The following is a 19,410-nucleotide window of genomic DNA, read 5'->3' on the forward strand; positions in this document are numbered from 1 at the left end:
AGGTCGCAAACCTGACATCTTGGTGCCAGGATAACAACCTCCATCTCAGTGTCAGCAAAACCAAGGAGCTGATTGTGGATTACAGGAAGCAGCAGGGAGAGGGACACGCCCCCATCGCCATCAATGGGACTACGGTGGAGAGAGTCAGCAGCTTCAGGTTCCTCGGGGTCCACAACACTGAGGACCTGACATGGACTCATCACTGAGGACCTGACATGGACTCATCACTAAGGACCTGACATGGACTCATCACTGAGGACCAGGATACTCTGCAACTTCTACAGGTGCACCATAGAGAGGATCCTGACCTTCTACAGGTGCACCATAGAGAGGATCCTGACCTTCTACAGGTGCACCACAGAGAGCATCCTGACCTTCTACAGGTGCACCATAGAGAGGATCCTGACCTTCTACAGGTGCACCATAGAGAGCATCCTGACCTTCTACAGGTGCACCATAGAGAGCATCCTGACCTTCTACAGGTGCACCATAGAGAGGATCCTGACCTTCTACAGGTGCACCATAGAGAGTATCCTGACTGGCTGCACCACGGCCTGGTACGGCAGCTGGACCGCCCTTAATCGTAAAGCTTTTTTAGAGGGTGGTGAAAGCTGCACAGAACATCACCAGGACGGAGCTGCCATCCATGGAGGACCTTTACTCCCAGCGGCTCAGGAAGAAATCCCTCAGGATTATAAAAGACCCCCATCACCCCCGCCACAAACTGTCCTGTCTGCTGCCGTCTGGCAGGCGGTACCGCAGACTAAAACCACCAGACTCAGGGACAGCTTCATCCCACAGGCAATAAGACTGTTAAACACCTGAACTGTTGAAACATCCATAACATTCATTTTGCAACTTATATCAATATTCCAATTACTATAGACTATTCTGCAAAACTTCTATTATATTCTATTTTATTTTATTTACTTGCACTATTTTAACTATTTCATCTGTTGTATTGTGTTGCTCTGTTGGAGGAGCCTGATGTGACCTCAGAATGTAATTGTCATAACTGTAGATCTGCACACAAGACAATAAAAGCCTTGAACCTTGTACTTTGAACTTCGCTGGTCATGTGACGAGGATCATCCGTAGACAGTATGTATAAAGGTAACAACACACACACACACACACACACACACACACACACACACACACACACACACACACACACACACACACACACACACACACACACACACACACACACACACACACACACACACACACACACACACACATACAGTATTAAGGACAGAAATAAAGAGAGAGGGTCTCTGAGTTATTCCCTGAGTAATGATTGATAATAATAATAGTTTTTGTGTACAGGTGTATCTCAGGTAAAAACAGGAAGAGAGTTAAAGTCTGTCTCTGAGTCTCTAAAAGTTAAACTAAAGAGTTGTTCTTATTCTCTGAGTAATGATTGATAATCAGAGTTGTCTCTAAAAGCTCTGAAGTCACAAAGAGTTACAAACCTTTAGAGAGAAGTAGAAGAAGAAGAAGGAGAAGGTGCGACACGACCGACGAGCACGAAGTGAAGTTAAGATAAGATGAACATTTATTAACTTAATTAATAATTAACTGAAAAGCAAAGAGGAAGTACTTCAAAATAAGAGCACTTACAGAACATTTTATTTATATTCCTTCTACTTTTACTCAAGTGAGATAGTAAGTCATATTAATTACATTTTAAGTTATATTAATGATAGTTTAAGTCATATCAGATTATAAATCATATTATTGAGATTATAAATCATATTAATGATTTACAGAGTAGATATGTTCTTTTCTGTGGTGGAAATGGTCTTCCCTAATCTCAGGTCTAAATCTCTGCAGTGTGTAATTTCAGGGTGTATTGTGTGTGAAATGTTAAATGTAGTCCCACCGTTTGGCCACGATTTGCATCAGCGTCTGGCGCACTACCAGGGGTCTTTGCTCTGTCTGCTGGCCGCTCTGCCTGCTCCCTCTCCCGGATGAACAGAGATGAAATCCCCGGTCCTTCTCCCGGTGCTTTCTGTGATGCTTCACTTCCAAACACCGACATACCTCAGCTCAGCAACAGCGCTAAAGGTACTTGTTAAGACCTTTCACTACGTTATATCACTTTTAAAGCACCTTACATGTTTTAATGAATACGTTTTAAAACGTTCAGGTAATTACGGTCATGTGTTTTGACTGGTGGCTAATGTTAGCTAGCATCGAAGCTAATGTAGGCTAACTGCCACCTGTTGCCATAGCTACAGCTGATCAGAGAAAAGTTTAATCAAATCTAAGTTTATTTATAAGATTCAATATTAAACAAAACACGTTTGTCTCTCAGTGGGGTTTACATTATTAACACAGATACACAAAAGATATGATAAAAGAACAAGATAGAATGTAATATACAACAAAAGGTCAATAAAATACATTAAAAACAATTAAATGTAGGACTCAGGAGGACAGACATGGGATGATCTGTGTGTGTGTGTGTGTGTGTGTGTGTGTGTGTGTGTGTGCGTGTGTGTCAACATTTGGTAGAATGAATCAACATGTGTGTTTTTTTAAACTCAGAAATGAGGTTTGAATTTGTGTAAATGAGGTTTATTGACCGTACATTTAGAAAAGAAGAGTCACTTTTAAATCTGAATAAAGTTTGCTCAAAAGGTGTTACACAGATCTGAGTAATTATTTATACTCTATGCTTTATGAACAGAAGTTGCTCAGTTGATAGGACGACAACACAAGGGTTAAAATATTATTATTAATACTACAGCGTTACTAAAAGTTGTGCATTTAAAATCGCACCAAAATAGAAGTATTCATACATAATACGGTTATACAAGTATTTCATTTGCACAATGGTCTATTTAATATATATATATATATATATATATATTACATAATTTTACAAGACTATTACTTAAATTAGTTTTGTATTTTTACCAAGTTTTGCGTCCTCGTGATATGTTTTTTAGTTATACGTGAGATACATGGGTCATTTTACAATACTTGTTCCTTTAGTGAGATATGTTAGTTGATGATCCTACTGATGTCACCTCTTTTAATGTAGGTTGCCCCCCCTCATCGGTGGTATTCTTCCTTAAAGTCTGTGTACATCTCCTCAGGTTCACGTACTGAGTTACTGCAGTTGAGTGAAGTATCTGTTGTATTTTTCCATCACTGTAGTTACTGAGATGTGCCTGCAGGGGGCGTGAGAGCACATGTTTTGATCAGATGCCGTTTTTACCTCACACTGCTGCTGGTTTTGTAATTTCTCTTTTTATTTGTGTTGAGTTTCATTATAAGGTAAATAATCACAAGTTGCATTTCCACTTTTTATTCTGCTGCTGCTCCGCAAACACAACAAAACATAACTGACAGAAAAGCACCGTGAAAAAACATGGACAGCATTGAAAAAGTACTGTACAACTGTGAGGTACATTTACTATACTTTCTAGTATTTCTATTTCCTAATTCTTACTTATCCAGTAAATATTCTATTGTTTAACTTTACTTACTGAATCTGAAGATGCAAAGACTGCAGGCGCTGCTCCTCTCAGGCGCTGCTCCTCTCAGGCGCTGCTCCTCTCAGGCGCTGCTCCTCTCAGGCGCTGCTCCTCTCAGGCGCTGCTGCTCTCAGGCGCTGCTGCTCTCAGGCGCTGCTGCTCTCAGGCGCTGCTGCTCTCAGGCGCTGCTGCTCTCAGGCGCTGCTTCCTCTAACCTCCTCACCTTCAGGGGGTTTTCACTGCATCGTGGTTTGGGGGGGCTTTTTCCATTCCAACACTTTTGCTGAATATACAGAGGAGATCCCTTGCTGATTTTGTAAGTTCATCCACTTACAAATAAATGAACAGTCTATCATTTTATTTACTATTGAGAGACAGAATATCAAAAAGAAAATCCAGAAACTGACATTATATAAAAGATACAAATGTATTTGTATTTTACTGTGGGAAATAAGTATTTGATCCCCTTCCAACAAACAAGAATTCTGGCTCCCACAGACCGGTTACATGAGTCCTCTTCCTTTAAGAAAGTACTCCTAATATCAACTTGTTACCTGTATCAAAGACACCTGTCCACAGAATCAATCACTCAGATTCCAACCTCTCCACCATGGGCGAAACCAAAGAGCTGTCTAAGGACCTCAGGGACCAGATTCTCCCTGAGATCTGCACTCTCTGATGACTGCAAAGGCTGGGACCGGCTACAAGACCATCAGAGAGCAGCTTGGTGAGAAGGAGACAACTGTTGGTGCCATTATTCAGAAACAGAAGAAACACAAAATGAGCATCAATGGCCCTCGGTCTGGGGCTCCACACAAGATCTGGCCCCGTGGGGTATTGATGATCATGAGAAAGGTGAGCGGTCAGCCAGAACTACACAGGAGGAACTTGTTAATGATCTCAAGGCAGCTGGGACCACAGTCACCTAGAAAATTATTGGTAACACACGACACCATAATGGATCAAATCCTGCAGCGCCTGAAGGCCCCCCCCCCCCCCCCTGCTCAAGAAGAACATGAAGGGCCCGTCTGAAGTTTGACAATGAACATCTGAATGATTCAGAGAAGGCTTGGGAGAAGGTGATGAGGTCAGATGAGACCAACATCGAAATCTTTGGCATCAACTCAACCCGTTTGGAGGAAGAGAGATGCTGACTATCACCCCAAGAACACCATCCGTCAGACATTCTGCTTTGGGGGTGTTTTTCTGCTAAGGGGACAGGACCACTTCCTGCATCGAGGAGAGGATGGACGGGGACATGTACCGTGACATCTTGGCCGATAGTCTCCTTCTCTCAGCCAGGACACTGTAATGGGTCATGGAGGGGTCTTCCAGCAGGACAATGACCCTGAACACACGGCCAAGGCAACACAGGAGTGGATAAAGAAGAAGCACATTGAGGTGATGGAGGGGCTAAAGAAGAAGCACATTGAGGTGAGGGAGGGGCCTAGCCAGTCTCCAGACCTTAATCCCATAGAACATCTGTGGAGGGAGCTGAAGCTTCCAGAGGCCGAGCATCAGCCTAAAAACCTGAAGGATTTGGAGAGGATCTTCAGAGAGGAGTGGACCAACATCCTTGTTCACAGAACTGGAGACCACCTACAAGAAGGGTCTGACCTCTGTGTGACCTCTGTGTGTCCAACAAGGGTGTCTTCACCAAGAACTAACATGTTCTGCAAGGTGATCAAATACTTATTTCCCTCAGTTAAATGCAAATCAATGTTTATCTTTTATATAATGTCAATTTCTGGATGTTCTTTTTTATATTCTTACTCTCACTGTTAAAATAAACCTACAATTACAAATATAGACTGTTCATTTCTTTGTAAGTGGGCAAAGTTACAAAATCTGCAAGGGATCAAATACTTATTTCCTCTACTGTATATTTGTATTTCTCTAAATGTATTATACATGCACCAATCCACCAAAGCTCATGTCTTGTGAGTGAAACCCTGACTCAGACTCTGAATGAAGGGGAAGTGAGCGTGCAGCAGCTTGATCCTGCAGACCTGAACTCACTGAGACCCCCTGCTGCTTCACAGAGTCACACAGGAACAGCTTCACATGGATCACTGCCTGCTGATTATAAAACATGAAGGTCTCTCTGAGAGGAGAGAGCACACAGCGCCACCTGCTGGAGGCTCTGCACACAGCAAGTAGAAACAAGCATGATGTATTCTTAAGAGACAGCGTAAGATGGGGTGACCAGGTGCCAACAAGCCACATGTGGGACAAAGAGGACGCTTTTAAGGGACAATGCAGGATGTGTTACTGCGTTGCTAAGAGCTAGGTTAGATTAATATATAATGTCTATCTAACCCTTAAGAATAAACATTTCTATGAAACTATTAGCTTATAAATAATAACAACGCTTTACTTTGGTTTAATGTTTGCACAAACTATGCAAGTGAAGGAATTAATTATATCTGTTTTGAATGGAATTAACATAACAAACTATTATGATCAGAAAGAAAAGGCCGGATCTAGTGTACAGTCTGCTGACCTGCTTAACGTTCATTAAATCAGCTGCTGGTCCCACATCTCTTGCCAGGCGTTTCTTGTGAGTTTCTGTGAAGTGTCACTTCAAAACATTTTCACCTCCATGCGCAATTAAAGAAAAAATCTGGCAAATCTGACAATAACTCTCTGGAAATCTCCCTCCACCGGCTACACCCATAAATACATTTATCTGTTGATTGATTGACATCTGACTCAGCTACTGGTGATAGCTCTCTCTCGATTTCTACACACCTTTGGATAAAAGCCTTGTTTAAGACGGGCGACTGTCAATCAAATGCGGGACATCGGCTAAATGTGTGGGACGAATGATAAGAATGCTGCAGTCAGAATATTCGAATATACATTTGCTTTCAAATTCCCATCCCTACCACATACCCAGTCTCACATCTAAATGTGTAATAACTACGTTGGTCCACAACTTGGGACGTAGTATTTCTACAAAAACGCCTCTGAAATTGTAGGATCCCTACGTTTTTTTTCACCATTCATTTCCAATGGCTGGCGTCTATGTCACGTGATCTTCAACTTTCTCTCTGCAGAAATAAAAAAACATGGCCGACCTTCGTTTTATTCTCGGTAGAAAATGCCTATTTTAAGGTTAGTTTGGCCATTAAAATGCGTTTTAATGTCATTTGATGCGAGAAATATGAGTTGTTATTTCAGATTATGTGTGCAGTGGATGTACATGATCTTTAGTTTGCTAGTTATTACGAAGAATACTTCAGGAAATTGTGTAAATACAACGTTTTCATTGTTACCAAGGTGGTTGCTAGGGACGCTGCTATCGATATTATGTCTGTTATGTTGTGTAACTGTTTAATGGTGTTATCTTTATTGCTACCCCCTTCCCCGTCAATTTATAGTGTTGGTCCACAGCGCAAACGTATTAGTTTAACAAAATCCGCGGCATAGATACGTTATTTTCCCCTGTGCAATGCTCCAACCCAGTCTCACATCTCACATCGTCATAAACACCAGAAACAGACGTATGCAAGATCCTCAGCTCGGTGATTGGACGGTTTAGCCGCAATGCACGTTGGGAAATGGTGTTTATTATCTGAAAACAGGAAGAACTGCCGCCAAAACTGAAAACGTGACGTGGATCATTACATTACATTACATTACATGTCACAATTAGACGCTTTTATCCAAAGCGACTTACATACTCAATACTGTGGGCAATCCCCACAGGAGCAATTTGGGGTGAAGTGTCTCAGGGACACAACGACATGCTGACTGCAGTGGGGGTTGAACCTGTGCTCCCCTGATCCAAACACCAACGCACTATTCCACTGCGCCACACGCCTCCCCAATTATAAATATATAAGCAATTAAACAACATCTTAGATTTCTTTTCACACAATACGTCTCCTTGCAGTATCAACACTAATTCGGCTGACTTTTATATTTGATCCAATTGGTAGATAGGCTGTATTTACGCCATAACGGTGCACAGCTGATAGAAAGGGACACCTACTGGTTAAAGCACGTTATTGCATTTTATTATTGTATTATTAGATATTAATAGGATCCCTATAAAGTATATTCATTACTCGTTATTCTCTACTAATAGTTAATTAAAGACTATATACAATGACTATTTTGCACATCCCTTTCAAGATTTCAAGATTTTCTAAGGTTTATTGACATATCAGATAAATGAATGAAAAACTTGGGTCGCAGGTCTGTTGAGGAACCTGTGACCCAAGTTTTTCATTCATTGCATAACTACACCGTAGTTGTGTATAATATGATATGTCAATAAACCTTAGAAAATCTTAAAATCTTGAATGGGATGTGCAAAATAGTCATTATATACAGTCTTTAATGAACTATTAGTAGAGAATAAACTTTATAGGGATCCTATTAATATCTAATAATAAAATTATAAAATGCAATAACGTGCTTTAACCAGTAGGTGTCCCTTTCTATCAGCTGTGCACCGTTATGGTGTAAATACAGCCTATCTACCAATTGGATCAAATATAAAAGTCAGCCGAATTAGTGTTGATACTGCAAGGAGACGTATTGTGTGAAAAGAAATGTAAGATGTTGTTTAATTGCTTATATATTTAAGATCCACGTCAAGTTTTCAGTTTTGGCGGCAGTTCCTGTTTGTCTAGAAGTCTTGTCATCAGGGCTCTATAAATAGAGTTAACTACGGCAGATATGTAATATTTAATGCAGCCGAAACGTGTATTACAATGCCGTTATGTGAGGACTTTCAAAGAGAAAAGCAAGCACACTCGGAATAATATATTATTTAATTTTTTTATACAGTCTATGGTTGCTACAGAGGATTGTGGGTAATGTCCGTCAAACTTCCGGCTTCCTCCATGGGACCTTATTTCGGAAAAAGTATGCATTGAAGTCAATGGAGAGAGAAAGATTATCTTTCGATCCCGTTTGAATTGTGCCACGAATTACACATATGATGTTTGTCAATCTTAAATAATAATTTCCATGTCAAAAAAGTCACAGTTTGTCGTAAAACTGTTGAAATATAAGACTATGAAATGTGTGTGTATGTACAGCTCTCAACATGCCCAGACTTGTAGTGATTTTCACCTCTTTTAATACTTTTAATACCACATTACGTCACACGTTTGATGCGCGCCCGTGATTGAAAATCTCTTTATTTAAAAAATACGGGGAATACGGATCTCGGGGTCTCCCTGCTCCCTGTGCGCAGATGCGACACGTCATATGACGTCAGATGTTTGGCATGTCTCGATTGAATATGCTTTATTTAAAACAAAAACAAGGACAATAAACAAAGCAGTCTTCACAACGGCCGGACAAAATACTTTGAGCCGCCCTATAGCCAAAGACACTGTTTAAAGTATAATAAAGACAATAGAAAGAGAGCATAATGGAAAATAACGTATCTATGCCACAATTTTAGATGCCGGGTAGCAATAAAGATAACACCATTAAACAGTTACACAACACAACAGACATAATATCGATAGCAGCGTCCCTAGCAACCACCTTGGTAACAATGAAAACGTTGTATTTACACAATTTCCTGAAGTATTCTTCGTAATAACTAGCAAACTAAAGATCATGTACATCCACTGCACACATAATCTGAAATAACAACTCATATTTCTCGCATCAAATGACATCAAAACGCATTTTAATGGCCAAACTAACCTTAAAATAGGCATTTTCTACCGAGAATAAAACGAAGGTCGGCCATGTTTTTTTATTTCTGCGGAGAGAAAGTTGAAGATCACGTGACATAGACGCCAGCCATTGGAAATGAATGGTTGAAAAAAACGTAGGGATCCTACAATTTCAGAGGCGTTTTTGTAGAAATACTACGTCCCAAGTTGTGGACCAACGTAGTTATTACACGTTTAGATGTGAGACTGGGTTGCATACCCACATATGGGGGGAGGGTCATTATCTCCCAGGGGAGGGAAACTGACCTATCCAGACTCACTTCAGATCGTACAGTCAAAGCTAAACTAAAGCTTACAGAGATGTCCCCTTCAGTCAGCGGCCTCCTGCTTACAGCTGCTGTTAGAGTAAGGCTTTACTCCCTCTACTGAACAGTGGGACCTATAGTGATGAACTATGACCGACCTTAAACTCTTTCATCTCACCAAACGGTTTACATTGCTGAAAAGATGTGTCTTTTGCTCCTCTCCAACTCTGCCTTTTTTTCAGTACACTATAACACTATATTTCAGTGTTTGTTTACCTTTCTTTGTCCGCTTTTAACTTTGTATTGACATGTATATAGACTTTTTCTACAACTTTTTATTTTGTATTTTTGTATTGTATTATATATGTTGCATTGTTGGAGAGGCTCAGGTCAGAATAATTTCATTGCCATTTCTACACTGTAGCTTTGTGCATATGACAATAAAACCTTTGAATCTTTGAATTTAGTTCATAGCAAGTATATAGCATGAAATATAATGCATTCTACATTGTGGATCAAACTGAATTATATTTGCTTCTGTTATATAACCCAAAATGGAAACCTCCACACAGTCAAAGTTTGTCAAGATTTTTAGTTTTGGTGCGAAATGTATTATTTAGAGGACGCACTTTGATTATCAGGGGGGGGGGATCACTCCTGCAGAGAACACAGAGACGCTGAGGAACGAGCCCCAAACTCAAACCCATACCCAAACCCAAACCCAAACCCAGCATAGAGGGGTTCAGTGAATGTGGTTCTGAAGGTGTGGAGGTGGGTCAGTGTGTCAGAGGAGACTCTGTAGAAGGAGAGAGAGCCAGCAAGATGATCCAGATACACTGCTACTCTACTAGAGGAGGAGAAGGAGGAGAAGGAGATGAGTGTTGTTTTCTTACTGTGACAGACAGAGTAACCTCTATCAGAGCACTCCAGTCTCCAGGACTGATCATTCAATCCAAACCCACAGTCATCACCCTCTCCTCTCCTGCTGATTCCTCTGTAAGTCATTGACATAGAAGCCCCTCCTCTCCACTCGACCTCCCAGTAACAGCGACCAGTCAGAGCTTCTCTACACATCAGCTGTTCCCAGAAGTCAAGGGGGGGGGGGGGGGGGGGGGGGGGGGGGGGCTGATGTAAAGATGATTATTGGAGCTTTCCATGAGGATTCAACAACTAACCAGTGTTGGGGTAGTCACTCAAAGAAGGTAATGCATTTATTTACTTGTTACTCACTGCTGAAAGTAATTAGTTACACTACTAGTTACTTTACTTTTGGATTGCTCTTTAACATCACCCCAGATGCACCATAAATCAAATGAAAATGAACAATATAAAGTTAAACCTCATCAGATCAGAACAAATCCTTAATCTCATAAGGACACTACTGAACTCAGACCTCTGTTTCTGCTCTTTGTTTGAACATCATGTTTTCTTTAGCTCAGTTTCCATCATAACATCAAAATTATCTTTTAAATTGACAAACATCATATTTGTAATTCGTTGCACAATTCAAACGGGATCGAAAGATAATCTTCGCTGCTCTATATTAACCTGTTAAGCCAGAGAGGACCCGTCTGGCGGGTAGTTTTTTCACGAAACTGTGTCTCAGGGCTTCTAAATGAGCCCTGAGCGAAAACATGCTAACGCACTTAGCACAGAACTCTAGGTATAAATCGATCAATATACTTATCGGATCTGCACAAACAGGTTTAGCTAACAAACTCTAATTCCACAGATTATAGAAATATAAGGATCATCACTGAGCGATCAGAACTCGCGACAGGGGAAGCAAATACAGACAACACACGACGTAGCATTAGGTAGCAAAACACAGAGATATGCTCACCTTTTGCTGTTATTCTGATCAAAAGTTGTGTTCAATGGCATTAAAACGAGAAAAACGCGGCTAAAGGTTAATCCATAGGTTAATCCAATGTGTCTGTCACTTACTTAAATATTATTGATAATCCATAATTCAATTTTTATGTCAAAAACGGAGTTTTAATATTAGCTGCTAATGATAGCTTCCAGAGTGTATGACAGCTTCCTGTTTTGGCTACGCGTCACTCTCACTCCTTATTTGGTAACTTGTGTGTGTATGGAACTTCCCCTCGATTCCATTGGCTCTAGCGGTTAAAAAGAGATGTCAATCATCAAAATCGACCGAGGGGGGCCAGAGATAGGTCAAATCCACCCAAATGACCCCAGAAGTGTTTTTTTCTTCTAAATCTCTCTAAAAAGGTCACATTTCACTTGTTTTGCATCAATCTTGATACAGGGTATTTATTATATGTTATAGTTCGGATTCCTAAAGCTTTTAGTCTACTAACCCATCATCCAAGGGTAGTTTTCACTTTAAGTAATGTGTTCTTTTTGGACGGACACAATAATTTAAATTTTTTTACTATGTTCAATCTGAATTTACTTTAAAATAAAAATAAATCTATATTGATTCTGACTTTTGTACATCCAACTCACAGGTTTATCATTACTTTGAGAAAAAAGATTATTCATTTACCCCTTTTAGAAGTGTAGTTATAGTAATTTGTTCTGGAAATGTCATTTTCGAGCCTGAAACCTGAACAACAGGCTTGGGGCTTAACAGGTTAATAAAATGTTATGTAAGAGCTCTTATTTTGAAGTGCTTCCTATTTGCTGTTCAGCTTCGTCTGTTTGTGCTCGTCAGTCGTGTCGCCCCTTCCTCTTCTCTCTAAAGGTTTGTAACTCTTTGTGACTTCAGAGCTTTCAGAGACAACTCTGATTATCAATCATTGCTCAGAGAATAAGAACAACTCTTTAGTTTAACTTTAGAGACTCAGAGACAGACTTTAACTCTCTTCCTGTTTTTACCTGAGATACACCTGTACACAAAAACTATTATTATTATCAATCATTACTCAGGGAATAACTCAGAGACCCTCTCTCTCTTTATTTCTGTCCTTACTACTTTAACTGTGTGTGTGTGTGTGTGTGTGTGTGTGTGTGTGTGTGTGTGTGTGTGTGTGTGTGTGTGTGTGTGGTGTGTGTGTGTGTGTGTGTGGTGTGTGTGTGTGTGTGTGTGTGTGTGTGTGTGTGTGTGTGTGTGTGTGTGTGTGTGTGTGTGTGTGTGTGTGTGTGTGTGTGTGTGTGCGTGCGTGCGTGCGTGCGTGCGTGCGTGCGTGCGTGCGTGCGTGCGTGCGTGCGTGCGTGCGTGCGTGCGTGCGTGCGTGCGTGCGTGCGTGCGTGCGTGCGTGCGTGCGTGCGTGCGTGCGTGCGTGCGTGCGTGCGTGCGTGCGTGCGTGCGTGCGTGCGTGCGTGCGTGCGGTTGTTACCTTTATACAGTCTATTGTTGTTCCTCGTCACATGACCAGCGAAGTATTTAAAGGTCCCATGACATGTTATTCCGGTTATTACCCGTCCCCTTGTGTGTTATGAAGGTTTTTCTGCATGTAAACGGTCTGCAGAGTCACAAACCTTCAAAGTCCACCCTGTAGCGAGTAAAACTCTAAAACAGAAAATACGTGTCTATGCTGCCCCAGAACGCCTCGTTGGACATTTTTATTTTTCCATTTTTTCCTTCCGGGGCATAGTGATGTAACGAAGTCCAAATGAACCAATCCGCAGAGCTCCGCACACACACACACACTCAGCCTTATATTTTCTCAGCCGCAGTGCTGCGCGGAGCTCCGTACACACACACACTCGGAGCTCAGGCTGTGAATGTGTGTGTGTACTCAGGCTGAGCTCTGCGGTGTCTCACTGTCTCCCAAAATCGGGCTGGTGTGTCCGGGCCTTTACATCTACATACAATAAAGTGTGTGTGTGTGTGTGTTGGCTTGCGGAGTAATGGCTTACACGAAATGGGATTTTTAGTAAACAGTCAAAGTTAACTGTATTCCCTTACAGTTACATAACATAACATGTGTGTGTGTGTGTGTGTGTGTGTGTGTGTGTGTGTGTGTGTGTGTGTGTGTGTGTGTGTGTGTGTGTGTGTGTGTGTGTGTGTGTGTGTGTGTGTGTGTGTGTGTGTGTGTGTGTTGTGTGTGTGTGTGTGTGTGTGTGTGTGTGTGTGTGTGTGTGTGTGTGTGTGTGTGTGTGTGTGTGTGTGTGATGTCTTGACTTCACTTCTGGCTCACTGTCAGCGCGGCTTTGCTAACAGCTATAGATGGTCGGCTTGGTGATAGTGGATCTCTATTTATAAAATATACTTGCATGATTTTTTCCGACATACATTACGATTACTTTCTTCAGATATTTTGTCGAGACATGATATTCCTTTTTGTTTTTCATATGTCATTGAACTTATTACTTTTTTCAACATGCTGTACATGCAATTGACATTTAAAAGAGAAAACATAAAACGATACTACAAAGTCATAAGGAGAAAATGTATTGAGCAAGTCCTTTACACATTTTCGTGATAGAATAAAGCACCTGTGAAGTTTGACTGCATATTTCTTCTGTCACAATGTCCCCTTGTTAAGGTTTTTGGCTGCACATTGAGGAAGCAAAACAAGCTGATCTGGTTTGTTCCCCCTTGATCCACATATCTTCCTCTAAGTCATGCCAAGCACATTGTTATCTTTTGAGATGTGACCCAGATAAAACTCAATGAAGGTCTTTAAGGTGTGTGTGTTGAGCAGTAAATAAGTGTGTTACCGTCTAAGTTATTTGGTTTACCTGTGGAACAATAAAACAGGGATCCAAAAACCTTGTTAGCTTCATCCTGTGTTCCCAACAGACCCCAGAAGTTGACTTTTGGTCACAGTTAACAGTTGCTTTATTCTATTATTCCAATTGTTCAGGACATTCTCAATCAACTTCTTCCTAATGACTACATATAATTGTTTTCCGTTTTAATTAGGCTATTGCTTTTAACAGTGGCGAGCCGTGAGCTTTATACCTAGGCCCTCTGACCCCCACCAATTCCCTAGAAAAAAAGAAAAAAAAAATAGTTATTACGTCACAGCGTATACTTCAGCGGAATATCAAAACAACGGCCCAGGGTGCAAAACGCATCAATGACAGCGACCCTCTACCACACAAAACAACACCTGGGAACCCCATTTGTGTTCTTTGACATTGAAAATGATATTGCATTGTGTTTGTTACTTTCGTTGCAGTTGTATGTCTTAAGTGTAATTTGGCATGCTTTTATTTTGAAGGCGAGTTCACGCTGTTGACAGGAAGTTGTTGTTGCTATGGAAACAAGAAAAGTTTCACAGCGGGCGGAACTTATGATTGGGAAGATATGATTGGTCAATTGTACTGTCATTTGACATTACTCTCTTGTTCAGTTACTATAGCGGGCCCTCTGTGAATCGCAGAGAGGGCCAGACATTCAACAGAGACTGAACAGGCAGATTCGAAGGATTTATTTCTTTGGAAATGTTATTTTAAATACAATTAAATCAAGTTTTTTTTCGGTAAAACTAATGAAAAATGTAACAAAAATAATATTTAAAAAATATATATTTAAAAAAAATATATTTTTTTTAAATGTTTTTAAATATTATTTTTTAGAATATCTTAGGCCCTCACAGAGGGCCTAGAGGGCCCTGACGGCTCGCCACTGGCTTTTAAAAATGCTATTATGTATAATGTTTAAGGGTTCTAGGGGACCCCAGTCAAAAGAACCAAATTGCAGCCTAAAATGTCCTAATGTGGTATGACTTAAAAGGAGATATAGTATGTCGAAAACATACAAAAAAGGTAGTATTCTTTCTAAAATGTTTTGAAAAAAAAGTCATGGTATTTATAATATGAAAAAACGTAATAGTATGGTATTTTGAAATATAGTCATTGCATAGTATGTCGCAAAATATATTTAAAAAGTATATACAGATATATCGTATTTGTTGACGATGCCATCTTAGGACAGGAATACCGTGAACATAGTTTAACGTGACAGAGGAATAAATACACACATACATCGTCGGCTTTGCTTCAACCGGAAGTGACACGTTTTATTGCGCATGTCCCTTTTATCACAGGAATACAGGAAGTGATTAGTATAAGAGTATTAAAAAAACTAATTAATATCTTACAATTCATAATTCAACAGTATTGTTAGTAAAAAATATCATGAAGAAAGTCATATAATAATATAGAGGCAAATATTGTTCTTTTAATCTTTTCACTTTTTGACAAATCATCTTCCAATACAGCACTTAACTTTCAGACAAACTGAGAATAAACGTACTGAGTCCTGAGTAATGGGCCTCATTTGAGAAGGGCCCGCATGAACGAATAGCAATGGTTGTGGCGAGGAGGGGCCCATAGACAATGAATAAGTAAAGGGTCCAGAATTTTGTCTGACACCCTTTAAGAACGCTCTGTGTTTGCCTGAACTTTGAGGATGAATTTTTATGAACATGGAAAACTGGTGCTTTTATACACTTTTTGAAAGATTGTTACAGCTATCTGCAGCTCTATTTTCAGTATTTACTCAACTTCAATCACATCTCAAACAAGTGCACAAAGATAAATCCCTTTGTAAGAAAGACTCAGATCTCAGGCTCACAGTGGAACATATTATGAGGTCACCTGCACCTCCTTTTGTAGCTCAATCGAAGTTAGACTTGTTCCCCCAAAAGACACGGTTTTAAAATAAGATTTTTATACAGATTGTTTACGCGCACCGTTTTTTCTTCATCAAGCTGGAAATAGGGAAAAACACACAAAAGACACACATGAGGGAAGGTAGCTTTGATCATTGTTTTGGCAGGAGCTCAGAGGTCTAGGAATTCAATGAGTAGCTATAAAAATATCAATCTGGTTCCGCAAGTTTCAGAAAAAATCAAATTACTTCAGTGATTGCACAATGACGCATAGCATCTCTGTTCTCTATTTAAAGGCAGCTGACCTGTGGTAAGTACAACAGACTTCAGCAGACCAGTTGACTTCTTACTGTCTATCATTCACTGTCAGCAGACACGTAAGTGTTCACCAATATAATACATGTATGTTATTAACTGTACCAGATTGACTGTCTTCAGAATGCAGACTTAAAACGAAATGTCATTTTTATGTCATTATGGTGATCAATATTTAATAATTTATAATTGTTCTATTATTCAAATGGAAGCTCACCTGAACAGGAAAATGAATGCATCTAACTTGTGCCATTGTATTTAATCATGATGTGTCATTTGATTGCAGTTCACCACAATGGCCAAATACATCACAGAACTTCAAGTGTCCCTGAATGCAGCTGAGGAGCAATCCTTCGAATCAGATGGCTTCAACAAAATCAATGTCAATCTGAACAAAGGAGCAGGAGGGAATGTCATCTATCTTTGGTACAAACATGGATCAGTGGCGATCACCAAGGTTCAAGTTTCCTTCAACGAAGATATGGCTGTTGGTTTGATCAATGCAGGGTACACAAAGATCGACACAGATCTCAATGCTGGAGCAGGAGGTAATCACCTCTACCTTTGGTACTTCAGAGGGTCCGGAGAGTTTAATACTCCCATAGTGGACATTAGTGTCACTGCAGATGGAGACAAGGAAACTGAAAAGTTTGGTCTTGGTTGGGAGAGAGTGTCCTGTGATCTGAACCGCGAGGCTAAGGGGAACTGGATCCACGTGTGGCTGAAGAGAGAGAAACAAACCTACATCTGTGATGTCGCTGCCACTGATTCCTACAGATCAGACACCGACTACTTTCAGGATGGCTACATCCGTATGGATGAAGATACTAACAGAAATGCAAAAGGAGCGTATGTCTTCACCTGGTACCGTCAGACCACCGACCCCAAGAATGCACTCAAAGAAATACAAGTCTCCATCACTGATAGTCAGTATCAGAGCTATCAGCAGCAAAAGTACGAGTTAGTGAATGTTAACCTGAACGAGGGGACCAAAGGTCAAAAGGTGTACATGTGGTACAAGAAAGAGGGATCCAACCAACCCATTAAGGCCATCGCCCTGCTGCTCAACACAGCTTTGGTTCCAGATTATCAGAAGGCTGGTGTCACTGTTATCCAGAAAAATCTCAATACAAGAACCAAGGGCTTCACTGAGTACCTGTGTTTCTATAAGTAAAGGCAGAGAGTTCTCAACACTCACTGAAGTAGAAAGCAGGGTTTGTTAAATCACTTGGTGATGGCTTTTTGAAAACATTTTCTCTCTACATTTCTTTATATAAAACAATGTGATTAATATATAACAGTAATAATAATGAAAATATATACTGTAAGTATCAAGGCTAAATTAATGATATGATTTAACTCTCTGTCAATAAAGACTAATCAAATCATTTCAAGAACACGGTTAATGAAGGATTGAGAATGAAGGCTCTGTTTCACTGTATTCTGCATATGTTCTGCTTTTCAATAAACACAAATCTGCATGTGAAATGATTTTGCCTCAGACATCACTTGAGTCTTTTATTGTGTGGAGAAAGTACTCTTTTACTAAATTAAAAGTTGCAGATAAAAAAGTATGTGGTGAAAAAAGTATTGCATTGACAGTTTAAATAAGTAAAAGTACTGAAGTGCTAGCAAAGAACACAAATATATATAGAAATAAACACACAAAATGTCACGTTTTAGAATATTTGTTATCGTATTATTGAATTATGATTATTTATGCATTAAAATGGACATTATATTTAATGTTGCAGCTTTTTATTATAATTACTACTTGGTAGCTTGTGAATTTCAACAAAATATCAGCGAAGTCAAATCTTTATTGTGGACATTCATTCTAATTGTTTGTTAATCATTTTGTAATTATAATCAGAATCTGGAAAGTAATGTAAAGCATCAAACACGTGCAGAGGGGTCAAAAGTACAACAGCTAAAGAGTTTACAGGGGCAGGAAATGGAACTTTAAAAATTACAATACAACTCCCTAAAAATGGTGCTGAAGTTGTTTACTTGATTAATTGTACTTAGTGACTTTGAAACACTGTGGTCTTATGTGCACAAACGCATCGGTCATGGTGATATGATGTTACCTGGTGCAGGACAGGGTCGTTTTAGCCTTTGGTTTGAACATCTGAACCAAGGATTCTTTTTTGGAGCATTAATGAGCGTAAAACTAAAATAAATATTTAGTTTCCAATCAAAATCCATAGTCTTTATTGTCTGCACTTTTTGTATTGGTACCACATTTTCTTATGTGCTACATCGTGTTACTGTACGTTGTTACTTTTCTCTTTGTTTCCATCCCATAACATCTTTTTTCACTTTGATCCTTATTGGACATTGTAAAATATAATGATATATATTTATATAAATCATATATAACATTAATGTTAAATAATTTTTTTGACATGAAATATGAAATTATCATTGAATTTTATATAATACATTTTAGGGGGCGTGTGTGTGTGTGTGTGTGTGTGTGTGTGTGTGTGTGTGTGTGTGTGTGTGTGTGTGTGTGTGTGTGTGTGTGTGTGTGTGTGTGTGTGTGTGTGTGTGTGTGTGTGTGGTGCTGCGCTGCACTGCTGAAAGAGCAACGCCTATAGATTGATTAGACTAAGCAAGTCAATCAGTCTGATAAAAACCTAATAAATCACACAACCACAAAATATATCAACAGTAGGACTGGGGCCAGTCCAAACAAACACAAAGCTCAAACAGTCAAATTGACTGTCTTACCTTCCTGTAAAAGCGACCACAGGGACCTGGGCGGCTTCTTCTTCGCTTTCGGTCCCGGAACCCATGATGTGGAGGGTTTGTGGCCAGCTTTGATCCAAGACCGTACAAATGGCTGAGGGTCGAATTGCTCCAGGGGGGGGGGCCATTGATGTCTACGAAGAGAAGTGAGAAGAGGCTCTTCTCCCGCAACTTGTTGCGTTTGTCGGTGTCGGTCGAATTGACGGCAGAAAAGCCCCTCTCACACTCAGCTGATGTAGGCAAAAAGGTCTTGCTCGCTGTCTGCAGTTTTTGCAGGGCTTTCCCTGGAGATTTATTCTCTAATTTGTAGTCCCGAAACTCCTCAATGGCCTCTCGGGCCGGTTCCCCCAGTACTTTTGCC

At 40.1% G+C, this 19,410-nt stretch overlaps 2 protein-coding genes across 9 annotated transcripts in view; one reads left to right on the top strand and one right to left on the bottom strand.

The window, feature by feature from the left end:
• LOC117487475 (NLR family CARD domain-containing protein 3-like) overlaps positions 1 to 19,410 on the bottom strand; it is a 189,413-nt gene that overhangs the window by 87,669 nt on the left and 82,334 nt on the right. The window lies entirely within an intron of this gene.
• LOC117487479 lies at positions 12,085 to 17,786 on the top strand. The gene is made up of 3 exons (XM_034136108.1): positions 12,085 to 12,157; positions 16,277 to 16,357; positions 16,582 to 17,786. The coding sequence occupies exon 3, from the start codon at positions 16,591 to 16,593 to the stop codon at positions 17,467 to 17,469; it is 879 nt and encodes a 292-aa protein (XP_033991999.1). The 5' UTR covers positions 12,085 to 12,157; positions 16,277 to 16,357; positions 16,582 to 16,590; the 3' UTR covers positions 17,470 to 17,786.

This window comes from Trematomus bernacchii, unplaced genomic scaffold (assembly GCF_902827165.1).
Source record: "Trematomus bernacchii unplaced genomic scaffold, fTreBer1.1, whole genome shotgun sequence".
Classification (NCBI taxonomy): Eukaryota; Metazoa; Chordata; class Actinopteri; order Perciformes; family Nototheniidae; genus Trematomus; species Trematomus bernacchii.